The following is a 27,748-nucleotide window of genomic DNA, read 5'->3' as shown; positions in this document are numbered from 1 at the left end:
TTTTATTAGGAAAAGGGTCTGTTGCTCTGTCTAAGCACAAGCATGCACACAAGGGTCCATTGACCCAAATTGTTGGTGTATCAGCCTTAAAAACAAATTAAAATGAAAACAATTAGAGTAATTGTTATTGGTTTGATTATATATGGTCTAATCCATCTTTGGAAACAAATAAACTGTCCCAAATCTGGAAACCAGTGAGCCAAGGCTATATTTTGTGTGTGACAATTTCTTGGCTCTGCTTCCCTGGCAACGCATCAAGGTTCATTAATTCACACACAAGTGTTATTTTAGGGTTGTTTTAACTGCTGTGAACCAGTAAGTGAGCCCCTATTACAAACAGATTCTTACAAACAGTCCTTTTAAGTAGGAGGTGTCAGTGATATTACAGATACAGTTTTGGTTTTCTTGTTTGGGATCCCTCTAAGTTAGATTTTAGGCTTTGCCCTCTAGATATGATCGAATTAATGCTAATGTTTATTTAGATTGTCAGTGTGGTTAAGGGTCCACACTGTATGTGAGTAGATAATACGAGTAGTGAGTGAAGCCTATTAGATTACATAAAAGATTACAGCTGATTGCATTATGATTGTGCAGCAGTCTCTGCCCTCGCACTTCTGCCAAATGCAAGCCAGCCATTTCTATCTATTGAATAGGAAAATGAAGCTTACTGTGTGAATGGAGCTTCAAAAACATTCTCAAATGGCCTATGTTTTTTATTTAAGTAGTTCATGAGGAGATTCTACATGACATTTTGTGACTATCCTCTCCCCTCCATCCAGCTACGTAACCACAACCGGGTGAAGGCCCCCACCACTGAGCGGGCTACTGCCCTCCTGGACGCGGCCATTGCAGCACGTCGGCACAATGACTTCGTTACGTACTTGACTCACAGCTCCGTAATGTTCTTCACTCTCCACGTCCAGCCCCCTCGCACGGAGACCAGCACCATTGGCAAAGGTTTTAATTCATTTTTCAATTACCAGGATGGCTTGTCTCTGGTGAATTTGGTGTTTCCTCATGAATTATTTCCCACAGTTAACCCTAAATCCAATGCTGATTTAATGCAGTTTAATATATTTTATAATTTATTTATATTATATAATTTAATATATATCTTATAATCCATGTGTTCTTTATTTGCATATTTGAAAACATGGTAAGCTTTTTGCATTTACACTCTCCTCCTCTCTGACTTCCATCTTTAGGTTCACGTGGCCCCACTAAGTTGACCATGATAGATGTGTGTAGTGGTATAAGAGGGGTGAACAAGAATAAACCTCCATATTCTGAACTGGGCCCTGCTGTCTTGTCTCTTCTAAGTGGACATAAAACCACCCCCAACAAGTAAGAACGTAACTCGATAAATATTATTGGTGTAAAGATGTTGCATACATTTTTGTAGAGTGAACTACATTCATATTTTGACAGTGAGCTGAAGTTGATTCTTACGGTCTTCTATCTCGGTTTCCAAGAATAGCCAGAGTTTTGCCTGCAAACCCATTTTAAACTGTCTTAAAACGAAGGAACTATAATAACAACTACATCGCAGTTGGACAATTGCTAGATTTGGTTTAAAATGACTGATGCATTCTTTGATTAATGTTTGGACTTTTGTACCGTCTCTGCATAGGGGCAGTAAGTTGGCTATGCTCCTTCGAGAGGCCTTGGGTCATGTAAATTGCCATACGACAGTGATTGCTCAGGTTGATGATTCACTGGCACACCTTCAAGAGACCCTATCCACCATCCAGCTGGCTTCTCGCATCCGCAGGACACAGAAGAAAACAAAGGTACGTGTCCTGTAATGTCTTTCTACCAATTGACCACCTTTTAATGGCGTTCACAGTGTTGGTGCCCTTTTTGTAAAGAAAGAGAGAGATTGTTTCAAATGCAACCCAGTGCTTTTTCATTGATTTATATTTTGGATGATCCAGTTCTAGAACTAACTCCACAATTCATCTTTATCCAACAGCAGTCCACTTCATGTTCTCCTTGCGGGAGGAGTTTGACTAGAGAAAAGAGAGGGCCTCCGTCTTTTTCCCTGCGGGCGTTCCACTCCACCGACGAGGTAGATGTCGACATCCCTCGTTTCCATTTGCGTGGTGAACTCGATGAGCGCTCCAGCAGCGACCAGTCCTGTGACACAGTCATCCAAATAGACTTTGACGGCTTGGTCCAGTCCAAAGCAACCTCCAGACTGGCACAACCTGAATTTGTGCCTATCATACCATCTTTGCATCCTAACAAGGCTGACATGGATGACCCAGAGTTTACCGCTCTGCTCCAAGAGCTTCTGAGAATTCCTCAGCTTCAGGGAGAGAAAAAGAACGAAGAAACAGTTCAAGGGCATATTGAAGTCCTGAAAGCAGACATCAAGAAGCCAGGGAGGGACTGTTTTAAATGTGACACATTTGCTGAACTTCAAGAGCGCTTGGGCTGTATCGATGGAAGTGAGGCAACAATGGATGTGCTCAAGTCTTCCTCGAAAGGCCCTTCTGTTAACAATGTCACAGCCAAATCACAACCCCAGAAAGAAAAAGGGAAACAGACAGATACCGAATCATCAGAGGCATCACAGACATTGTTGTTGAATCAGGGGTTAGGCTGCAGTCAGACCTCTGTCGGAGAAAAGCAAACAGATGGTGCCTTCCCCGGAGACAGTTTTCAGAGAGAGGATTCAGGCCTGTATGACTGTGAGGAGTGCAGCGGAACCAGTTCTAGCGAGGAACTGCTAAATCAAACTCTCAGTCTTAACATGACCTGTCGCTCTGAGCGGCCCAAAAATGGAACTCTTAAGTCAGATGATAGGTTCTCTTCTCAGGACTTTAATGCAGATGCTCAGGGCATGAACGTCACCAGTTCTGCCCTTCATCCTACAGGTAAACAAGAAGGTCCTGAAGCTGCGGATTGGTTCAAACCAGACAAAAGGACGTCGCCAGTTGGCAAGAGCTCCCCCATATCTCCTTCCTCCTCATGCTCCTCTTCACACTCCTTGGCTACCAGTGTTATACTTGGAGATGTCTTACCTAACCGCCCCGCAGAGGATGTTAAGGAAATGAAGGCCACTATCACAGTAACTGTTCAACAGCCACTGGACCTAAAAGGTCAAGATGAACTTGTCTTCTCTATGGTGGAGGAAGTGACCATCAGTGGAGCATTGGACAGAGGGAGGACAGGTGGAAACATTATTTGTATCAGGGATGCTTCCCAATCACAGGCACATGCTCAAGGCTTTGCCAGCTCTCAACCAATCAGGATCATCAGCAATGTCAGCGAAGAAGCCGTAGCCGTAGGTTTCTCTAATACAAACAAAAGCTCTGTAGCTCAATCTGTAGCCACAGAGGCTAGCACTGACAAGCCCCAGTATCCACTCAGAAGGGAAATGAGGTTCTTACCTTCATTTATAAACCCCATGCTGATTAATACAGAGATGGATTGTGAATTGGATGGCGGGAAAGAAAGAGAAAGTGCTTGTGACACTTTTACAGGAGTCAAGTCGCAGTCTGAGCTCCGAGGGAATAATGTAAAATGTCCAGAAGATAGGAAAGCTCTCGAGAAGAGGAGTGGGGCTTTTGTTTCTGAGATACATGCCCAAAAGTCTGACAAAGTATGTGACTTACCTTTTAGCCAAAGTTCGTATGACCCAATGGTCTTTGAAGATTCAGCTTTTTGTGATGAAACTGCAGAAAACAAAATGTGTGGAAAGAGACCGAGACATTCAGACAAGATCCACCCCAGAGACAGGGAGCATGTTTATTCCTTCAACGCTTCAAAGGGCTCAGAGGGGGGAGAAACCGGTTCCAGACATGTTAGAAATGCCCCCAAGAGAATTGGTGTTTCACCTGGTTGCCAGGAAACTGTGCCTGCTGTCTTTAAAACAGGTAGTTTACCTAGAGGCTGGCAAAATGCCAAACACCAGGACAGCTACCACGGCGTTCACATGGCAGACAACCACAGAGACCCAAGGGGGGTGACATCATCCACCCCGTGTAGCTCAGGAGTAACTCTGGAGAGGAGGCAGGGCAGACAGCACTCCCCAGCAGACCACAGCCTCCACGCCTCCTCTCCTCGGAAATATGGAACAGAGTACAAACAGCACGCCAGTAGGGCTCCCAGAAAAGTTGTTGAATCTTTGTTTGAGACCTCAAGTCTAAGAATGAAAGATGATCATATGAGTGGGAGGCCGATGTCACCCACTGAGGATAGTAGCAGGCTTTTCAGTGCCAAACTGGAGCAGCTGGCTACCAGGACTAATTCCCTTGGGAGAATCCCAAGAGACTTCCCAGCTCTGGATAGAGGCAGTAGTATCACCTCCATGAGCTCTAAGGGGAGCTCCAAGGGAAGTAGTGAAGGGGCATGTAAGGGAGGTTATAAAGGAAATAATGAGGGAGATTGTACCTTACCAAGGGCTAGCAGGAGCCCCAGGAAGCATCCTCGGACTGACCAGAGTCATCACTTCTTTCTTTCTGAAAAGCCTGCAACGCAATCTGCTAGGCATACCCATTCCAAGCTCTCCGCTGTGGGGAAACTTAAGATGGCTAGCCCCAAAGTCCGTCGACTGTCTGTCCCCAGCATCAAGAACCTCAGTCTCCCCCACAAAGGCCTGCAGCAGTCCATCAACCGTAGCGCCAGTCTTTCTCCAGACAGTAAAACTGTTAGCTTTGAGCGGACATCCTCCTTTCTCTCCTCTTCCCCTCCGCGGTCTTTTCACTCCATAAGTCGTACTCCGAGTCAGAGCTCCACATGCTCATCTACAAAATCCGTTATCCAGGGGTTTGTCAATGGCCGGATCTCAGACCTCCTTAAGGAAAGGACCTCCAGCCCCACTTCAGGAGGACTGGACCAAACCACCCCACTTCCCTCGCCATACAGCCGGTTGACTGCTCCCCGTGTGCCCGATCACCTGAATGGGCACGCGAGTGACACCACCAGTGTGTTGAGTGGAGATTTGCCACCAGCTATGGGGAAGACATCCCTGAATTTCACGAACAGGAACAGTATGGTGAGCAGTGGATATGACAGCATGGTGAGGGACAGTGAAGCCACAGGCAGCACCATCTCAAACAGAGATTCCGTCAGCGACAGGAGCAGCTCTCTTCTCAGTGTGGCTCGAAGCATCCGATCATCTCGGAGGAGAGGCAACACAGGTAAAACCTCTGGAACAGTTTATGAGCTGAACGGGATGACTTTCTCTTCTGGAAAGAACAGAAGCTCATCCAAGTGTTGAGTCTCATCATGTGTTGTTGGTGTTAGATGTTAGATTTGCAAGTGTAGCCTCAAAAAAGTGTAAAGCTAGTTGAACATCTTAACCGGCCATGACCATTTTAAATTGATTCATATATTTCGTTTCTATTAATTTCAGTACAGTATATCAACTGTAGATATTTTAATGTATGCCATGTTTTCTTTTACTTTTGTCAATTGCTTATTATTGTTGCATTGTTGGTAATGCTGCTGAGACCAAACACTTTTATAATCAGATCTTTTGAACCTGCAATGTCCCAATGGTGTGCTGGCACATTCACACCAATCTAAGTAAATGCAATTAGGGCTGCAACTAATGATTATTTTCATTATTGAGTCATCTGTCGATTTAATGATCCTTTAAACCTGCAGTAGTCAGTATATTTTTGGCATCATTGGGCAAAAATTCCATAACAACCTTTCAGCATATTGTAATTCAAGTGTTCTGAGAGATAACTAGACTTCTGCTCCTCCTCATGGCTCTGTTTTCAGGCTTTAGAACATCTAACCCGTGATGGGAGATTTTTTCAGAGAGAGCGCGTTCCTATTGGCTGTGCTCCGGTCATGTGACTGGTACTTGGCGTTCCTTCAAGAGATTTCCAACATTGCTGCTGGGTCACAAACTTTCTCATTTTACAGCTAAACCGTGCACTACAAGATGATTCTGAAAACATCTGAGGAGAGAAATAGGCATTAACGTAACATAATATTGATTCATATTTGATCAGCGCTGCCTAGTTTGACCGTTTGATCAGAGTTTACGAGTGATTGACAGCCGGCTCTCACAGACGGCTGCTAGACAGCAGACCTCAGATCAGCTCTTACTACTTGTTTTCCTCCGGTCTGTGAAATCTTGGAGATGCCGTTAGGAGCACCGGAGGACACAGAGGCACATGATTTTTTTCAGGTTACCTGTTTCATGTACTACTGTCACGATATAGCGACCGTTTTATAAAACTTACTTTTTTAAATCATATTTGCTCCAATCTCGCCCACTGCAGCTTTAATCGAGTAATTGTTTGGTCCAGAAAATGGTGAAAAATATCAATCAGTGCTTCCAAAACCCGGTATGACTTCCTCAAATGTCTTGTTTTGTCCACAACTCAAAGATATTCAGTTTAATGTCATAGAGGAGTAAAGAAACCAGAAAACATATCCCATTTAAGAAGCTAAGAATCAGAGAATTTAGACTTTTTCTTCTAAAAAGATATAACTCAAATCGATTATCAAAATAGTTGATGATTAATTAAATAGTTGAACACTAATCGATTAATTGTTGCAGCTCTAAATACTAAAATTGTCAGATTAAAATGCTGAATCAAATTCCATTTGAAAAAGTGTAATGGTAAAACTTTCAATCCAGTTCAGTAAAACTTTTTGCAGAAATCTGCCATGTCATTTCTTCTCTAGACATGATCCAGAATATACAATTTCTGAACTATAAATCAAACAATTTTTAGGAATGATACTGTAGTTCCACCATCATACTGTTTGGTAGGTAATCTGACCACATAACATATTAATGTGACATTAATTGGAGATGATGGAACGTCTGTGGAATGCAGGTCACATCATTAATATATGAACCCAGCGACGGCACTTACTAATGGCTGCACAAGTGCAGAAAATGAAGAGGGTTTGGCTGGTACAGTAAATGACAAAGATGTGTGTGTGTGCATACTAATGATGCTTGCTAATGGAATTATACATTGAGGAACGTTTGGTTGACACAGTGAAAACTGCCAATGGAGCAATAAAAAAACGGAGAAAACGTTTTTGCTGGGTATGAATTTAAAGTCCTTTAACATATTCTATTGTTAAGTGGGAGATTTAATTCTGTCTGTGCTTAATTTCCCCTTAAATCTCATTTTACGTAATGAACTCATCTACATTCTGATAAAAGCTGCATCCATATCTTTGGAGTTAAAAACACATTTTTAATGTTTTCGGATCCCTGTGACATAAAGCATAAACTATCCTTTCCTGTACTGCAGAACTGAGTCTATCCAGAAAGAGTTACAGAAATCGTGTCTCCTGTCTTGACTTTTATGAATTAAATTGGTAGCCCTGGCAAGCTGCATTTGCCCTCAGGCAAATTGTTTTCTCAGTTCCCCATTAGAGCACATGGCCTGGGCATTGAAAGCCACTTCCAGCCTTTGTTTATCATACACATCTACCCTTACTGTGAGGTGTGATGCGTTTTGAGTAGAACGTTAGTTGAAAATACTAACGTAGCGACTCAGGAATACTACTAATATTTCTAGCATTAGCCATCCTGTAGATCCATGAGCACCACGAGCAGTCTTATTAAAGGTCCCATATCGTGCTCATTTTCAGGTTCATACTTGTATTTTGTGTTTCTACTAGAACATATTTACATGCTGTAATGATAAAAAAAAACATTATTTGTCGGCCTGAATATGCCTGTATTTACCCTCTGTCTTAAACGATCAGTTGTAGCGCATTTTGACGGAATGGCAACAAAATTGTGTTGCTAGGCAAAAGCTTGGACCCCAGGAAGACTAGCTGGTGCCATTGGTATCAGCTAATGGGGATCCTTTTTAAATAAATAAATAAATAAATGTGTACTTCCTGTCAGCTGATGACATTCACATACACTGCAACCAGGAATAAACTGGGACACATTTAGAATGCTTATGTTTAAATCTGTGTAAAGGGTCTAAATATTGTAAATTTGTGACAACACAAATGGACAGAAATCCAGACAGCTTGTTTCAAATGGAGAGTTTCTGAATACGGGCTATGTGTATTTCCCTGTGGATTGAGGATTCGATACTTTCGCAGTATTTATATACGACTTAAGCCTGCTTTATAATACAAAAACATGAAAATATCACTTTTTTATAATATGGGACCTTTAATTTGTAAAAACATGACTTGACAAAACAGCAAAATCTTAGTCTTTGTTGCTGAATTGAAATTAAAGGTAGGGTTGGTAGTGCTGTTCAAATACATTTGTATTGTTTGTTATTAGGGCTGTCAAAGTTAACACGATAACGTGTTAACACAAATTTGTTTTAACGTTACTAATTTCTTTAACGCAACTCTGGATTTGTAGGTTGTAGCGAGCTCAGTTTTAAAGCTAGAATGAAGATACTGGCATCAAATGAAACTAGAGAACCTGATGAATCCATTGGTAACAACCATGTCATACTAGTCGCGAAGGAGGATAAATAACGCTTCAAACTTGCGCTATATTTTGGAGAGGAAAAACTGGCATGGCCATTTTCAAAGGGGTCTCTTGACCTCTGACCTCCAGATATGTGAATGTAAATGGGTTCTATGGGTACCCACGAGTCTCCCCTTTACAGACATGCCCACTTTATGATAATCACATGCAGTTTGGGGCAGGTCATAGTCAAGTCAGCACACTGACACACTGACAGCTGTTGTTGCCTGTTGGGCTGCAGTTTGCCATGTTATGATTGGAGCATATTGTTTTATGCTAAATGCAGCACCTGTGAGGGTTTCTGGACAATATCTGTCATTGTTTTGTGTTGTTAATTGATTTTCCAGTAATAAATATATACATACATTTGCATAAAGAAAGCATATTTTCCCCAGGACTAAATAAAGCCTGCCTGCCTCTCCACGAGCTGCTAGCTTGACAGCTCTGAGTAGTAACAATAGCAATGTTCGTTGTTTACGTTCATAATGCTAATTTTGGGGGAGTGGCCTTGGTGGGAGTCCTGAAAGGACGGACTGTCGGTGTTGCCGACATTCTCACCGGATTTGGGGACTTTTGGAGCTAGTTAGCTAATGCTGCTAGCTACTTTCATTGGAAAAGAGTTGGCAAAACTGGGCTGGCTTTTTCGGTTTGCTAATTTCTCAGCATACCTTAAATACCATGTACTGTAAATCTAGCATATGCAAGTATAAATCCTGGGCCAAGTTTTTAAATTGAATGGCAGCAAACAGTGCCTTCTCTCTGTGCCTGCAGTGACAAAAATCAACAAGATAAAAAGTCAACTAAAATACCATCCTACCTTAAATATAGTTAGATTAGGTATCTCAACAGTTTCACTGTGCATATGCAGAAGAAAGCTTCAAACAAGTTGATATACAGCATCTCAATGCTCTCTCTGCCTCACCCCGCTGCAGGAACTCACCAGCGCCGTCTTTCCCATGATGCACCCTCGTCCCTGAGACGCTCGGCTAGTGGTCTGCGGTCTGGCTGGGTGGATCGGGGAATCCCAGAGGCCTACGAGATCAAGGTGTATGAGATCGACAATGTGCAGAGGATGCAGAAAAGAGCAGGTGCTGGCAAACAGGTGCTGGGTTCATTTGATTTTTAGGAGGTTAAAGGGCATTATGTAAAATATGACCTTTATCAACCTCTATTGGCAACCAGTGGGAACAGCAACATCGGTAGAACATATCTCCACCCAACCTCCTCTAAGGTCTCTAAAGCCCCTTTCATCATATAGACGGGTTCCTGTGCAACGTCATCACAGAGATGCATGCGCAGCTAGGAGGCAGAGAGCTCTGCATGTCTAGCAGAGCCAAGCTGCAAAGCAGACATGAAGAGGAGTTGTTGTGCAGTAAAACCACAGAAAAGATAGATGGAAAATGTATAATATTCTGAGGGGATCACATGCCTTTGCTAAAAACAGAAGGAGATTATGGATCCAGGCCTGATGGGCAAAAAGCATTCTAGTCCCACAGCGCTAGCCGAGCAGCGGGTGGTCATGGCGAGCTGTCACGCTCCACAGAACGATAAAAATGAACTGATCAACGACAGGCTGATCGACCCACACTCTACGGAAATATTTATATATATTTAGCGACTATGCCTTGAAACTTAAAAGTGATGCAGGACTCTAAATTGCTGTAACGTTATGCGCCAACGGCGGGGGAACGCTCACTCCACTATGCCGTAACGTTTGAAGGGAAGCAGCCACTCCTCCTCCTCCTCCTCCTCCTCCTCCTCCGCGGTCACAACAACAAGCGGCTGTGGAAGCTAACGTTAGCTAACATTCGTTTCAATTTGAATCAGACATATCTGCAATACTGTATTGACTTTTGTTACGTTTCCGACTGAGGGCTAACCGCTAGCAACCAGCAACACGCTATTAAATAGAGAGACATCAGGAGTCTAATGTTAATGTTCACCTGCCCGACATACAAAGAGCTGCTGTGTGACCGGTTGTACTAATAAAAAGACCAAAATCCAACTCTCCAGTTTTATATTAACGTTCTACCTGTTGAGGGAATCGCTAAGGAAAAGTGTCAGGCGGCAGCGGGCATCAAAAGGGGCTCACCTAGCTTGAACTCCGACCGGAGTGTCAACCAAACAGACACAGATCCCCACGATCCCCCACGACCCATTTTATAACGAGTGATAATAATAATCAAATCTCATATTAATACGTCATATGATAATGATATCTGGTGGTCGCACTCTGCAGCGGTCTAGTATAGTCAGGAAGAATGTACAAACAATGCCAAATCTACATTGATTACAACGGCTGCCAAAGTGGTTTTGCCCCCTGAACGTGCACACACACCCAGTAATGTTTGTATAAAAGAAACCCATCTATAATAGAACCATCATGTTGCTGAAAAATAGCATGCTCAGTGAACGGGCCCTGGGTATGTAAAGGTTCAATAAAAGATTCTACCTTGCATTTGGAGTTGACAATGTGCTTGAAAAAAACAAGATGTGCTGACGTAATGTCCCCCTGACGGGAGGACGAGAGGTCTGGCCTCGTGAGACTATATTCCCCGCCCCCACCCGTCTCAGGGACGGCAACTTTGATACAATTTTAATGACCACATGGGGGGAAATGGGTCAATGCTGCCGCGAAGAACAAAGGAGGACACTGGAAGTAAAACATATAGATTTGAAATGAAATAGCACATATCTCTTTTCTTTCATTGTTTTTTTTCATGGGGCATCATTGGGGGGGAACAATGACTAAAATAGCTGTAAATATAATAGTGGTAGTGTAGTCCTGCAGCACTTCATGCCTCATATTTGGGAGGTTCCTTTTGTCTCCCATTAAAATGTGCATGTATTGACCTTTGAAACGGCCCCTTACGTCTAACAGGGTTAGTATAATCACAGAGTAATTCTATTTAGAAGCCTACAGACCTGTCTGGTCTCACTCCCCAGAGGTGTTCTCCCTGCCCTAACATGGTGTTTATGAGCATGTGTAGAGAGAGAGAGAGCGGGGGGAGGTGCTGTTGTTCATCCAACCACTACAGGATAGTCGTGTGTGTGTGTGTGTGTGTGTGTGTGTGTGTGTGTGTGTGTGTGTGTGTTGCAGCCAATACACCACACATTATTATTTTTTATTAAGAACAGTAGTAGTAGCAGAAGTTTTTAAACTTTTCATAAATGATTATGTGCTATATGAACATAAATAAAAGTAGTGAAATGCGTGTGTGTGTTTGTGTTTTCAGGGGCCTGCATGCTTCAGTGCCAAGCTGAAGTTTTTGGAGCACCGTCAGCAGAGGATCTCAGAGGTCCGAGCCAAATACAACAACCTGAGGAGAGAGCTAGAGCGGGCCAAACACAACCTCATGCTGGAGCCCGCCAAGTGGAACCAAGAGTGTCAGTCAAGTTATTTGTTCTTTGAAGAAATAAGCATGCAAAAATAATATTTTTATCACAATAAACCAGTGGGCAACTCCGGGTCTGAAAAGTGAAGCAAATGCGGAAGTGCCTTAAACTTGCATTCTTTCTAACAGCCAGCAGGGGGCGACTCCTTTGGTTGCTAAAAGAAGTCTGATTGTATAGAAGTCAATGAGAAAATGAGCCTACTTCTCACCCGATTTATTACCTCAGTAAACATTGTCAACATGAGTTTATGGTCTCAGTCGCTAGTTTCAAGTCTTCTTCAATACAGCTGAACATGATGTTCATTTAGTAAATGATGGTCCCATTTAGAGTCAGATAGACCATAAAGCAGGGGATGCTTTAGGGCGGGGGTCACCAACCTTTTTGAAACTGAGAGCTACTTCAAGGGTACTGAGTAGTATGAAGGGCTACTTGTTTGATACAAACTTCCTGAATAACAAAGTTGCACAGAACACCTTTTAATAATAATAATAATAATATATGTGAAGAGACTGTCTGATCACATGTCAATGTTAATTATTCCTCACAATAATTATTAACAATGATTTCCACAACAATGATGGTAGGAAACACAGATATATTTAAACATGCAACATTTATTTCTGTTAATCTGTTTCAACAATTGAAAGTCAGAGGTATCACATCTCTGATATTTTTGTAAATATCTTTCTTGACAGTTTTGTATGAATAAGCACATTTGTAGCATTTTGTTCAAACTCACACCTGTTATATTTTTGTACAAATTATCACTTCTAACATTTTTTAGGAAATCATTAACTGTCATATCTTCAAATCATGTCTCATTTGTACTAACCGCTACCTTTGTAACATTTTTTAACAAATCATGAACTCTGTCTCATGTTTATACAAATGATCAGTTATGTAAGATAAAACAAATCAACACTTTAACATTTCTAAATGAATCCTATTACATTAGTACTAATCACCAAATCTGTAGCATTTTTAACAAATCATAACATCTGTTACACTTTTTGAACAAATTATTTTTCACATTTTTGTGCAATATGAGTTTAATGTTGTCATGGTGTTTTCAATGAAAACATATGTTATCTCTTTCTTTGTCTGTAAAAGTCTGTTAGTGGGAAGCCTGGCATTGCATTCTGGTCACCAATGTACTGTAATCTGGTGTATAATTTGACACTGCAACTCTGAGTGAGTCTTGTAGATGTGCATCAGTAAGGCGTGTTCTGTGTTTGTTCTTCATGAAGTTCATGTCAGAAAAGGCTGATTCACAGAGATAGGTTGAACCAAAAAGGCAGGCAACTTTCATAGCTGCTGTGCATACACCTTTGTACTTTTCTGTGTCCACAAGGCACCAAAAGTTTGGTTCAGACTGATGGGTTTTGATGTGGAGGTCATTTTGCAACGTTACGATTTCAATCTCCACCTGTCCAGTATCCAAATTGAACATAGCACTTAGTTGCTCAGCAATGCATGTCATGTCCACTTGCATGAAAGGATTTGAAACGAATGACACACATGGCTCAAGTTGATCAAAGTCTTCAGGGGCAGAAGTGTCAGGACTTCTTCTTTTGTGGAGAAATCATCAAACACCATTCGGATAAACATCATCAGCTGAGCTGTACTGTTGTTGTCCACGGACTCGTCACACTGGATGCTAAACCACCTGCACTTAACCAGATCCCGGTCCAGTTGCTTCGTTAAGTTTTCGGACATAGCCGACACTCTTCTAACCATCGTACTTGCCCCCAGTTGGACATCGGAGAGAGTGGAAATGGCATCGGGACCATTCTTCTCGTCTTTGAACACAGTGTTTGCAACTATTATCATTGCTCCTTCCAAGACCTCCCCGTCCGAAAAGGCTTTCTTGTTCCTTATTAAAAAAATGCGCAGTTCTAAACGAAGCCTCAGTTGCTTTTTGTGAATTTATCACAAGCCTCGTGAAAAAAGACTGTCGTTTGCCCAAAGCTGTCTTTAAGTCACAGGCTTTTTCTGTCCGTGGTGCGCTGCCAGGTGGGTAGTTAGCATATAAGCTCTTGTGACTTGTACTGAAGTGTCTCTCCACATTGTGCCGCTTTGCCGTCGCAACAGTTGCCCCGCAAATGAGACACACAAGTTTTTCTTTCACTGTCGTAAAAAAGAACTCTTTCTCCCAATCATTGTGAACATAGTATGTTTTCTTTCACTTTTCTGCCATGTTTTCTTTAGTTCGGGGGGTAAAAACCACATCTAGCTCCCCATCGTCGCTGCGTCCGCTTCCTTTTCTCAGCCAAGGCCTATGGAAAGGAGGCTGGAACACATGTCATCAATGCGTCATAGCTTTGGGGTACCACACATGCGCAGTAAAATCTGGTCTGCACTCGCCGAAATTGAGCCAATCAAAACGCATTACCGCAGCTTGAGTTACACTGCGCATGCGTTGTACCCCACACCCCAAGACCCGTGTCCCAGCCTCCTTCCATAGGCCTTGGTCTCAGCAAAGAGTGAGATGGTGGTTTGACGTGCGCACAATATTGAACTTTGACTTCAGACAAGGTCAGAGTTCATATATACATAAAACATTTTTGTTTTTAAAATTTTATATTAAATATTGTCATTTTAAAATCAACATTAATGCAAGCGTTTTTGATTAAAAAAGAACTGCAACTAAAATTTGTAGACGGAGTTCCATGGTGACTAGTGCTATTTTTAGAACATGCCATCACGTGGTCCCTGCGGGCGACCAGGTGCCCGCGGGCACCGTGTTGGCTACCTCTGCTTTAGGGCATGGCTATCTTGTGATTGACAGGTCACTACCACGGCATTGTCCGGTCTGGGAGTTGTCTGTGTTTTCGTCTTACAACTTTAACCCTTTCACAGTGTGTTTTCAGTTCAGGAAAGTTAATTATAACATTTTTGGTCTCCAAAAAATGTGTTATTCAACGTTTGGTTGTACTTAGTTCCACCCTCTCGTGTCACTTCTGGTTGCAAAAAACCAAGATGGCGACGGCCAAAAACCAAGAGGGCGTCTGCCAAAATGCCAAAGTCAAGGCTTCAAAACAGCAGTCCACAAACCAATGGGTGACGGTCAGTGTATCTTTTTGTCATTCGATTTTTCTTTCAAAAACGGATATTAAAAAACAAAATATTAGTGGTTATTTGATTTTCGTTTTAAAATACAAAAATTTATATTGAAATGCAAGACGTTTTTCTTTATCGCGGTCAAAAAGTGATGAACTAAACTTAAAAAAACGAGTTGATTCATTCATTAATTTTCTATTTCTAAAACCAAAAATAAAATCACAAGAAGACAGAAACGATAAAAAACGCCCTGTTTTTTTCATATTCTGCGACCGGAAGTTGCCATTTACAAAGTAAGAACGTGCATGATGAGGACGGTGCTGTGTATGAGAGAGAAAAAAAAGTATGGTGCTGCTATGTAACTGAAGGTGATGGACATGGATCAGTACGTAGTTATTTGAAACAATAAATGAGTGTGTCTCAGCGAAGAAGACATTACACAGCACCGTCTTCATACGCGCTCTTACTTTGTAAATGGCAACTTCCGGTCGCAGAATATGAAAAAACGGGGCGTTTTTTCATTTCTGTCTTCTAGTGATTTTATTTTTTGTTTTTAGAAATAGAAAATGAAAATCAACCCGTTTTTTTTAAGTTTAGTTCATCCCTTTTTGACCCTGATAAAGAAAAACATCTTGTATTTCAATATTCATTTTTGTATTTTAAAACGAAAATCAAATAACCATTCATTTTTTGTTTTTTAATATCCGTTTGTGAAAGGAAAATCGAATGACCAAAAGATACACTGACCAATGACATCACGGTGACTACGTCCACTATACGGTCTATGCAATAAACCAATATAGAGTTGTACCATATTCTTTATACATTTCATATAGCGGAGTCACAAAAGCTTAGCTCAGAAGAATAATGTAAGACATCTCTACCTGTCAATTAGGACTGCAACTAATGAATATTACAAATGATTTATTTGATCAATTCATTCATTCATTATGGTATGGCCTATGGATAGCATCTTCTTATTTTGTCCAACCAATAGTCCAACACCCAAAGACTTAGTAATTAGCCAGCATATATGTACTGTATATAGTAAGGCTTGACATTTAGCTTTGTCATTCTGCCTTGGTCCTTGGTTAGTCTTTCACTGTTCCAACAATCACCATCTCTGGTTGCTTTCTACAGACGATTGGCATTAGTAGTTTTAATGATGTATTATAAGCTGCTTAGAGCTTGTTAGGAAGTTAATATCTATTTTATATTGGTGTGAAAACATCTTCAAACAACTGGATTTATTCAAGTTTCTCACCGAAAACTACATTTAACAAGATTACATTGGAACGTCCGGTCAATTTACCTTCACCCAATACACATTTTTACTGAATAGAGCATGAACGCATCATCGCATGATGTAACTCAATGGAACCTCCATTGACGTTAGCTGTTAGCTCCGTTATTTGTCCAAGCAGGACTGTGCTGCCCACCAGCAGCTAACAGCTAACAGCAAACAGCTAACAGCTAACAGCTAACAGCTAATGTTACTAGCTCTCCTTCTGCCATTTTCAACACAGATTTGTTGTTCACAATGTAGCATTATCAGTCATTGTAACAAAGAAGCATTACTGCTGATCTCCTGAATCGCATATTTTTACTGAACATCGGTCGATAACAAGATCACTTTTATTCTTCATTTGCCCTATTGGCCAAATGCATGAGTATTTCCACTTGCCTGAACAGAGAGTTTACTTGCCCCCGGCTATCGGGCAAGCGGGCAAGTATTAATGTCGAACCCTGTGAGAAAAACAGCACTCAATGGAGAAGCTGGAACCAGATAATATAAATTGTAATTTTTGTTTGAAAAATGACTGAAATTATTAATGGAGAGTCAAAATAGTTTTTTGTCTATCAACTAATCGATTAATTGACCAATAATTTAAGCTGTAACTTAAAGATAGGGTGGACGATGTTGGAAAGCTAGCATAATTTGAAAGTAGTATCGCCTCAAGAGCTCCGTCTAAACCCCACATCGTCAACCCTGCCTTTAAGTGAATGAGCAAATAATGAGCTTGTAGTATGACGGCATTTCAACAGGGGACAGCATCCTGCCATTACTGGGACAGTATCCAGAATCATCATTACCATCATTACTATTATCTCTACCACTCATTTGAATTCCTACCATAGCACTTTTTTTTTTTAATTGCACACAAAGTATATGATCTGTTACACGTAGTCCACTTTAACCTTAATGTAAATATTGTCTGCATACAATACCTGAATACATACTGTAATAACTGTAATAACCTCACTGTCCTTCTCCAGTCAACCTATGGCAGACCTTCGAGGTGGACTCCCTGGAGCACCTGGAGGCCCTCGAAGTGGTGACGGCCCAGCTGGAGAACAGGCTCAGCCTCTGCAAGGCCAACGTCATGATGGTCACCTGCTTCGATGCCGGCACCAGGAGACGGCATAAGAGGCGACGGCGGAAAACGCCAGAGCAGAGAGCCTTGAAGGGGATCTGAGTTGAATTATAGTGAGGACTGGTTAAGAGAGGGTAACGGGGGGGAGCACCTCAGACTCTTATGGTCTATCTAGTACACCTGGCTACCTACCACTGTGATCTGTGTGTGTGCATCTGCCAACTCAATACACACTTTATGTTCTCAACTACCACATTACCTCCGGTCCCTTTGAACTAACCAGTTGCTACGGAGTCGTGTACAATAACATCTTCCCTGCCTTCACAGGGAGGTCAGTGGTCAGAGCTCCATGTCTGGCTGTAGTTCTTTAGACACTTACATCATTAATCACACTACTGTCCTTGAAATAACCTTGAAAACATTTTATTTATGCTTTTTATTTATGCTTTTTTCCTGTTAACATTATACAGTATATTCAAAGAAACCAGTTCAGCTCAGTGCAGCATTTAATGCTAACAAGACATTTCAGTGTAGCTAAAGGGCAAATATTGTAACCTTTCCTCTCCTGGCAAAGAATCTGCTGCATATTGAGATCATAAAACTTCTGCTTTAAAGGAACAGTGTGTAACATTTCTATTAGCAGAAATGGAATATAACATTCATATGCTTTCATTAGTGTATAATCACCTGAAACTAAGTGTTTTCGTTAGCTTATAATGAGCCCTTCACATCTTCATAGGGAGTGGGTCCTCTTCACGGAGCCGGCCATGTTGCTCCGCAATGTTTCTACAGTAGCCCAGAATGGACAAACCAAACGCTGCCTCTAGAGAGAAACTTTCACGCTTTTACATTACCTGAAGGCCACCATAGTTCTCTGAAACGCTTTTGAAACTGAGGTAATGTGAGCCACAGAGTGCTAAACCGTGGTGCCGCCAGCCACCATCTGACTTCCGTTGCTCCTAAAGTAGTGTTATTATGGTATGGATGGCCTCTGAGCGAGGTGAACGGCGTTACCACGGTTTTGCACTCGGTGGCTCACATTACCGCAGACTTGAAATGGGAGGAGTGAGCGGAGGGGTACTCAGTTGGTTGCAATCTGTCGCCAAATCCAACACACTGTCTCTTTAAGGTGATGAAGGTGCAGAGACCCTTCATTATTGGTTCTCTGGAAGGGCTTTAATGTAGACGGTACACTTGATATTGGATATAACTACTATAGATACTTAACATTTGTGCAGGGTTACTCAATGAACATTTTTGTCTTTTGTTTTGCAATTTGTTAATAGTCTAATTTCATACGTTTGAAACAATTCCTGGAAGATTTGATGCATACCTAAGCGTCAAATGCATCTTTCGCACACAGACAAATGTGTTTGCATTATTTAGAAAACATTTCAGCAAATACACTTTGCCGTGATTTGTATTTCTTTAGTTTTATTATATTTAAAAAGAAAAAAAGTTAAAGCACTTTTGGACTAATGGACTGATTAGTCTGCCTTAAAGTTGCTCTTTCTTCGTCTTTGCTTAAAGGTGCAGTGTGTAGGATTTGGCGGCACCTAGCGGTGAGGTTTCAGATTGCAACTAACTGAAACTTCTTCCATGTGATAAGCGTGTAGCAGGGCCCCAGGAACGGGCCGGGCTTTGAAGCAAATCTTCGAAGTGGCCAAACGGCGGCACTACAACTTCCGTATCCGTCACGTGATGCCATTGGGCCGGAAAAAACTTTTTCCGATAGACTTACATTGGGAAAGAGATGTCCCTAAATCAGCGGTTAACTTTTTTTGAGGTAAATCAATTTCCCAGTAGGAACACCATTAGGTCCTAAAAGTTGTAAAATGCAGTATTAGCCGAATCCAAAGTTATCCAGTTCTCTTTACACATCCATGGGCTACTGTAGAAACATGGCAGCCGGCTTCATGAAGAGGACCCGCTCCCTAGATATAAACGGCTCATTCTAAGCTAACGAAAACACAACAATTCATATTTTCCGGTGAATATACACTAAAGAAAACATATTATATTCCATTCCTGCCAACAGACCCCCCTAAATGCTACACACTGGCCCTTTAAGAGGAGGTTTGGCAATCACAGTTATTTTCAAAAGAGTGTTCAAAAGGGAATATGCCATTTTGTATATAGATTTTTTGGTGCTGAATACAACTATGAAAACAAATGTGTTTAATTCAAATAATCTGAAACCAATGTACAAAAGTGTCTAATAATTAAAAGGATGCTGGGCTGAGGCGATTATTTAGCAGGAACTGAAGCTAAGCAGTTTCCCTGTGGACAGTGGAAACGGACTGAGCTGAGGTTTAAGTTCCTTGAAGTTCCTGCCAACAGAAACACCACTGTGAATGTTTCAGGGGTTGAGTATCTGGTGATCAATAACCTAGAACACATTAGTAAATGATTGGAGGCAGAATAAGAAAATGTGGATTCTACTCTCAGTGTAATGGAGGGGTAATTACATTAGAGGAATAACGTCATCGTGTCTGAAGAGCCCTGTGAGGTCATTGAGCCAATAGGAAGAGGATGGGCTGATGCATAGTAATCAATGGACAGTGCTGGGTTTTCTAGATCAATGCATTTAAACATACATGGAAGACACACACACACACACACACACACACACACACACACACACACACACTGGACGTCTGTTTTGTGAAAATTATTAATCAGCATGTTGTACTTCACTGTTAATAAATGACCACAGCTCTCAGTTATTTTCTGTGTTTGTAGACAGACTGTATCCTTTGATTTGCAAGAATTAAAATCGTTCCTGCTTACGCTTACTGCTTCCATCACACTTGTTTTTTGTTTCATGTGTTTGTGTGCAAAGAGAGAGAGAAATAGCGAAAATCCTTCTGTTCTAACTCACACACGCTCCGCCCTCTACTAGACTTCATGGGTAATGCTCTCCTCCAATCAGACGCACAGGTTCACCCTCTGAGATTTGCATAAACATAGCTGGCCAATCAGGACATCCATCAGGCTCCACCCACAGTACCCATATAGTCCAGTAGAGGGCGGAGCCTGTGTGTGTTAGAATGAAGGTTATGATATTGTAACCCTAGTTCTACAAGCATAGGCGGAGCCCTCTACCAAGGAGGCCCTGCCTCCAAAGAACGTATATTCCTAAGAAGTCATTTGTTCGTTCCATTGCAAAGTCAGTGCCCAGCAGCAGAGCTACGCCTCCGCCATTTTGGACTGAAAGCGATTACCGGACACCAGTAAAACGTTCGCCTACAAAGTGCTCTACAAAAGTAAAACAATATTATTTCTATTCTAGTGTCATAAATTTTATGTTTCTACTGAAATGGCCTGTTGAACAATAAAAATATGATAAATACGCATACTACTATAACTATTTACTTACTTATTTATTTCTTAAACTTTTTTTCCCTACTAGCTACTGGCCGATAGCCGGTTGTTTGGGAACAGAGACGTTAATACATCCATCACGGTACAGGCTTACAGCACACAGCCCATGGGTGTATTAGAAGATAATAAAAGTGATATATCCATTATTACAGCAGCACACAGCTAGCAGGAAGCTGGCAGAACGCTGGCAGAACCAGATATGTCATATGAGCGTGCAGGGTGGTGCAGTCCCGTGGGTCTGATGCACGTTTATATGCCGAGGAAAATAATAAAGATCTGTGATTTACAGACATCTTTTTATACATCCATGGACATGGACTCATTGGTGTTTTCAGTCCAAAATTGAGGCAACGCTACCGCAACGCCATCTAGCGGCTGCAGCTTTCTTCTATAATCTTTGCTGCCTTATATACTGTGGAGACACACGTATTCGGTGGGCACGTCCTGATTGGCCGGCTACTTTTATGCAAATCTCATTGGGCAAACGTGTGCGTGTGATTGGAGGAGATGCAATATAACAACAACAGGATGACTTTTCATGCCGTCCTCAGCGAGTGAGAAAGTAACGAGAACAAGCAGAGTTGAGCCCTTCAGCTGCCCAATTAGAAAGCCAGACTCATTACAGGAGAAAAGGAAAAAGCCGGCAACAGACACACACACACACACACACACACACACACACACACACATACGTGTTTGTAGACAATATCAGGACTTTTGAAAAAAACGGGACAAATGGGGACGTGCCTTTCTCAAGGTCCTAGAGACCTGGGATTCAAAGTATTTCCGAGCCATGCTTCTACAAATACCTGATTTTAATTCTACAGATGCTCTAGAACACTGTGGTGAGCCTCGGAAGAATGAGGATGCCAAAAATATCCTAATTTTTCTGAGCGTCCTGATATTGAAGGTGTGTTATCATAAAATTGTCCTCATCTGTCATGAAAACTAGTACACACGCACACACACGCACACGCACGCACACGCACACGCACACAAACACACACTCACACACACACACACACACACACACATAACACAAACATACACATGGACACACGGACACACACACACACACACAAATTCCTGTAAATGGAGAGGGGAGGAGCAACACTTAGCAGGTGATCCAGGTACATGAACAGGAAGGGAAGTCTGACTCTTAAAGTGTTCAGTGACTCCATTTAGAGTGAACAGAGCAGAAGAATGAAGACTGAAGACTGAAGCAGAGTGAGTGTTAATCCAACATTTTATTACTTCACTGTTAAACTCTCTGAGTCAGTTTTGTCCCTGTGGACTGTAGAGGAGAGAAATGTTAGAATGAACTCAACCGTTTGATTCATCTGTGAACACAAAGTCATGACTGGCTGAATAATACTCATTAAACCGTAACCCAGGAAAACAAGCAGAGATTTAAAGAGAATATTTCCTGTATTGTGTTGTTAATTGTACTACTCTACGAGCCTCTACAATTGTCCCTCGGGGACAAATAAAGTGATATGAATTGAATTGAATTGAATTGAATTGAGAACTGATTAGGTGGAGTTCTGGGTGGTTTTATTATACTGTATACTGTGTGTTACCTCCTGATCTCTCAGTCTTGCCTGTGACTCTTGAACAAACTTGTTTCCTTTAAATGATCTGAACTCACAGTCAGTGATCCTGTTTTACCTGTTAGACTGACGTCAGATCAGAAGATGAGTGATTGTGTGGAGGAAGAAGAGGACGGAGCAGAGTCTCTAGTCTCTGGCTGTCTGAAGAGTGACGTGTCCAAAGGTTGTCCTCTGAACTTCAGTAATGAACCTGGACCCTCAGAGTCAAAGTAAGAGACTTTTTTATACTGTAAACTGACCTGGTGGAAATGATGCATTGAGGATGAAGGCAAAAACGTTCTGCTAAAATAATCTGGCTCTGTTTGGTTAAAACAAACTCAGGTCTGTTTGCCCGGTTAGTACAGTTTGTTTGGGCCGGTGTGAAAGTTCATTCAAACTCTGGTGAAGACCAAACAACCAAACTCTGGTCCACATTAAAAGTTGGGTCTCGGTCCGCTTCCAAGTGAACTCTGATGCATTTCGTTTCTGGTGTGAAAGCAAGCAAACCAACCACCAGCAGATATGTGATTTTAGCATGATTTATAAAGCTAAACTACTAATAAATCCATCTGCTGATGGTGAAATCTGTTCAGGAAGTGATCTTATTGATCTGTATTTAAAGTCATGTATAGAAGCACGTCAGCTGTTAAAACTGCTGTGCCTGTATCCGACTCTGTGTACTTTGTCAGTTCATGAACTCCATTAAAAAGTGTGTGACAGTGATTCCACAGTAATACGCCTCATGCACATGTCCGTGCACTCCCCGACGTTAGCACTATGCATTCGCACCAATTATCTGAAAGAGTGCAAAGGTGTTTTAGTACAGTCCTGTCTCTACTGTTATTCATCATAATATGTGGCCAATTTGCAGTCTAATAATACTAATCATGTTTATTATTAGTATTTATTAATCAAAGAACACAAATATACACAACTAAAGCATTAAAGTGCTGCATAAACCCCACGTGGGTCCTGATGATGCAGGATGTCAATCAGAGAGTTCCCTGTCAGTCTCTATAACTTCCTGTTTACTCCTCTGGTTGGTTTGTAAAAAGTCAGTGTGAACAGGAACCAAACCAGAACTAAACTACAACAATGTATTATTTTTTTCACTTGGTCCAGACCAGATGAACCCAACTACAGGTGTGAAAGAACCCTTAATCACACTTTTAGCACATAAAGAAACGTAAACAAAGAGGATTCTGCTAACATGTAAATAAGGGGTTCTGTAGTCCCTGTGATTTGAATTTGATAATAAAAATGGAATCAACTGTAAAATGTGGAATAGCGTTGAATTTGCCAAAAATGTGGGTACAATTAATAAAAATCAGGGTTTTCCCTGCCATCATAAGTGTTCCTTCACAGCGTCTGAGCCAACTGTACAGAAAAGACTATGCTGCTATGTTTTGGTGTCCTTTATGGGCTCGCTGCTTCTGTCCTCTGCTCTCTGTGTTGGTGTTTCATCGAGGGCGAGGCTCAGCTCCTCCTCCACACACACACACACACACACACACACACACTTTTGGCTTCTCAGCGCGACACCTACGAAAAACATGAAGACTCTAATATGTTCCTGTGGTACGGTCCATCTATCCCCTCAGTGACAAACAGGACCTTGCAAATATGTTGTGCTGGTTAAATGTTCAGGGGATCCATCCTATGTTTACCCTGACAATGCTACATTATATCTCATACCGTCTGCCTGAATATACCTGTATTCACCCTCTGTCTGAAACACTCCTTTTAGCCACTATGAAAACTTTGCTTCAAATCCCGGCACTCTTCCTGGTGGCTTGGTTTAGCAATATCTAAAGATATTCCTCTACACTTCAGTAATGAACCTGCACCCTCAGACACAAAGAAAGAGAGTTGCTATATTCAGATTTCTACACTAATGTATTTGCCAACTAAAATTGAACAGACTTCGTCAAATAAACTCTTGCTCTTAGTATCTGTGACAGCTGTCAGTCACCTAGAGAAGATGGAATCTAATCTAAGAAAACGGCTACAAACTTTTAACCCTCCTTACTGTCGACAGTAGCAGTAGTTTGTGTGTTTAGAGCGACCTTAATGACCTAAAAAAGAGAATTTATCAGCGATTCAAGCAATATGAATACAATCATCTTGATGTTTGCAGAGTTCTGTGCAGACAGAGAGCAGAGTCTCCAGTACCCAGCTGTCTGTCTATGAAGAGTGACCGGTCCAAAGGTATTCCTCTGAACTTCAGTAATGAACCTGGACCCTCAGAGTCAAAGTAAGAGCTGCTACTAACTCATTTACATGACTCATTTTTCAGCTATCTCCACCAATGTTTTCTGTTGATTTTGTTTGTATGTTAAAGTTTTTACTGAAGTATATTTGCTAACTAAAATTTAACAAACTTTTTGTGACACAGACAAAGTTAAATGATCTGTACCATCTTCCTCTTAGTATCTGTGACAGCTGTCAGTCACCTAGAAAAGCTGTAATGTGATCAAATAGGACGGCTACAAACTTTGAAACCTTTTAATTATTGACAGTAGCAGTAGTTTGTGTATTTAGAGATAATTAGATGGCTTTAGCATCAGATCATTTATCAGGGATTCATGTGATATGAGTTCAATCATCTTGGTGTTTGCAGAGTTCAGTACAGACAGAGAGCAGAGTCTCCAGTACCCAGCTGTCTGTCTATGAAGAGTGACCGGTCTAAAGATCCTCCTCTACACTTCAGTAATGAACCTGGACCCTCAGACACAAAGTAAGAGACTGTTTCTACTGTAAGCTTAACTGGTGGATGATGATGCATTGAGGATGAAGACAAAATGTTCTGCTAAAAGATTTATATTCCTCTACATGCAGGTCATGTTGTACTGATTGAGCGAGAAGATGTTCCATCTCTGGCTACCATCTATGTTTGGATTATGAAAAAGAGTTGCAACTCAGGAAAATGGCTTAAATTATTTTTTTATTGTGCAAGAGACAGAATGTTTTTCTTTCAGATGTTGAGAAGAATCTTAGTCATATAAGTCGGAAAAAACCCAAACAGAAATATTACAGAAAAAGCACATTAGTTTTTAACCAAATTGATTTAAACATAAAATGAGATAACATTTGACCAAAACTCATTTTAATTCAACCTGTTCAAGCCAAAAGAGATTCTCATAAACACGCCGTGTTAAAAAGCTGATTTGAGTGAGCAACACACACACAAACACACACACACACACACACACACACACACAGGCCCTCATAGATAAACTCTAAGGTCAAAGGTTTCCTGTAAATAGAGAGGGGAGGAGCCACACTGACCAGGTGATCCAAGCTCATGAGAACAGGGAGGGAGCCCTGAAAGTGTTCAGTCAGTCGGCTCCGACTCCATTTTGAGTTGACAGAGCAAAAACTGAAGACTCAGGCAGGGTGAATGTTAATCCAACATTTTATTATTACTTTATTGCCAAACTCTCTGAGTCAGTTTTCTTCCTGTGGACTGTAGAGGAGAGAAATGTGTCGCTGCCACCTTGTGGTTTCCCGGCGTGCCCTCGCAATAAGCGTGTCCATGAGCAAGTTTCAGTTTTTTTCCCCCCATCATGTTATATAGCCTCCAGAATAATATCAAGCTTTAAAAGGGCCAAAGAGAGCTGATTATGTCCTTTACTGATTCACAGTCACTTTGGGCAGTTTAGTTTGAGTCAGAAGTGGTCTAAATATTGAGGTAGACCAGCAGTCTAAGACACACAGCATGTGACACTGGTGTTCTTTGTTAGAATAGAATAATATCAATGTTTTAAAAATGGCCGTTGTTCCTCTTTAATAAACAAATTTCAGCCAGATCACTAAATGTCCAATAAGACAGTCAGATAGGAAAAGCAGCTAATTCTTTTTTATTAAAGCAAGAGAGTTAAAATAAAGGAACATTTTCATTACAGACTGAATGCTGAATTCAAACAGAAAAGTACCAACACTTTAACTCTTCTCTGTGTCCATCTGAGCTTCAGTGTCGGCCAAGTCTTGATATTCTTCACCAACAATCAACAAATGATTTTAGTTCTAAAGTAATGTCTCCACAGAGAGAAGAAGACAAGTCATGCTTCTGGGGAGGAACTGTTGTCCAGATACAAAACACGACCTGGACCTCAGACAGCCAGTCAGACAAGAACAAGACCTGGACCTCAGACAGCCAGTCAGACCAGCACTGTACAAAGTAAGACTGTAGATCGGTCTGCTGATGTCTTCATGTCTGGAAACAGGACTTGTTGTTTTAATACACTGACTATTGTTGTGACAACCGTTTAAGATCTTCTCCACCATACATATCTGCTCTGCATCACTTGTCCTTTGTTCTTCTTTGAGAGAAAATCTGAACCCAGAAGAAATAATTTTATAGTTTTATGTTTTGTTTTTATGATAGCACTCTGTCTTTGCATCAACCAATCAGAATGATGTTTGTTCTCCATCTGCATAGATGCAGATGGAGAACTATTAATCTCTGTAAAGCAACAACATCACTGTTCTATCCCAGACAGACAGTCACACTGATGAAAGGGGAGTTATTTTCTTGCCATTGTTGTATATCAATGCATGCTCATGGGGGATCTCTTGTTGGGTCTCTAAATTATAGAGTACGGTCTAAACCTGCTCTATATGAAAAGCGTCTTAAGATAACTTCTGTTATGATTTGACGCTATATAAAAATAAATTGAATTGAATTGAACTGAACTGAACAGGAGCCACAGACTTTGAACAACATTAGATTTCCTGCTACAGTCTCTAACTTCTCTGACTTACAAACATACGTCTTTTTTTGGTAATGAAAATAATACGTTTCTTTGTTTTGTCTTAAACTTTGTCTCTCTCTTTCAGCAGATAGTGGTCTGCAGCAGGTTGTAGATGAACATAAGATCAGTCTGAATAGAGGTCTGCAGGAGGTTATAGATGAACATAAGATCAGTCTGAGGAGGAGATTGTTATGTTCTAGTTCACAAAAACGTGGACTCAAAAGCAGCACACCACGAGAGTCTTTAAAGAGTGAACAAAAGGATATTTATTTAAACAAAAACAGGTTCCAGGTTGATCCAGGAGCAGCGTGCAGGAGTGAGCAGGCAGGTAGGTAGTAGCCACAGCTGGCAGATGAACAGACCTGAGCACAGAGCAAAACGAGGTAAGTCCAAATGATCCAAAAACGAGAGCAACAGCAAAAACAAGAGCAACAAATTTAAGGAGCCTGATTTAGGTAAATACCATGGAAGGTGACTGAACGATCTGGCGATGAGTAGCAGGAAAACCGGGGTATATATACTGCAGGTGTGATGATTGGTAGATTGTTCTCAGCTGCTCCAGCCGAGCCCGCCCAGAGGAGGAGGAGGAGGAGGAAGGCCACACCCCTCAACACACTGACAAACTAAACAAACCAGGGGAAAACACACAAGAGACAAAAGGACAGGGAAACATAGGAAACAAAAGGAAACCCTAGACTACAGGCAGTGATAACATGACAGAGATGTGAACGTGCGACTGAAGGAACTGATGAAACA

The 27,748-nt window shown here is 41.4% G+C and overlaps 1 protein-coding gene and 2 long non-coding RNA genes across 6 annotated transcripts in view; all 3 read left to right on the top strand.

Moving 5' to 3' along the window:
• The window catches only part of kif26bb (kinesin family member 26Bb), a 47,384-nt gene extending 27,340 nt beyond the window's left edge, over window positions 1-20,044 (top strand). For 2 of the 4 annotated variants that reach the window (XM_037750278.1, XM_037750277.1), the window contains exons 9-15: window positions 780-957; window positions 1,206-1,344; window positions 1,631-1,790; window positions 1,973-5,147; window positions 9,367-9,522; window positions 11,671-11,821; window positions 17,168-20,044. In XM_037750278.1, coding sequence (XP_037606206.1) covers window positions 780-957; window positions 1,206-1,344; window positions 1,631-1,790; window positions 1,973-5,147; window positions 9,367-9,522; window positions 11,671-11,821; window positions 17,168-17,318 — 4,110 coding nt within the window. In that variant the 3' untranslated portion in view covers window positions 17,319-20,044. Of the gene's footprint in view, window positions 1-779; window positions 958-1,205; window positions 1,345-1,630; window positions 1,791-1,972; window positions 5,148-9,366; window positions 9,537-11,670; window positions 11,822-17,167 lie in introns of all 4 variants that reach the window. The other 2 variants (XM_037750276.1, XM_037750274.1) reach the window with 1 other exon arrangement.
• A 1,711-nt stretch (window positions 20,045-21,755) lies between these two features.
• LOC119476782 lies at window positions 21,756-24,915 on the top strand. The gene is made up of 3 exons (XR_005204100.1): window positions 21,756-21,876; window positions 22,325-22,468; window positions 24,859-24,915. It is a non-coding gene; the product is annotated as an uncharacterized LOC119476782 (long non-coding RNA).
• Window positions 24,916-25,200: 285 nt separating this feature from the next.
• On the top strand, window positions 25,201-26,915 carry LOC119476783. Its single transcript, XR_005204101.1, has 3 exons — window positions 25,201-25,634; window positions 26,285-26,418; window positions 26,626-26,915. It is a non-coding gene; the product is annotated as an uncharacterized LOC119476783 (long non-coding RNA).
• The last annotated feature ends 833 nt before the right edge of the window (window positions 26,916-27,748 follow it).

Source organism: Sebastes umbrosus, chromosome 18, assembly GCF_015220745.1.
Source record: "Sebastes umbrosus isolate fSebUmb1 chromosome 18, fSebUmb1.pri, whole genome shotgun sequence".
Lineage (NCBI taxonomy): Eukaryota > Metazoa > Chordata > Actinopteri > Perciformes > Sebastidae > Sebastes > Sebastes umbrosus.
This window is presented reverse-complemented; position numbering and strand designations above follow the sequence as displayed.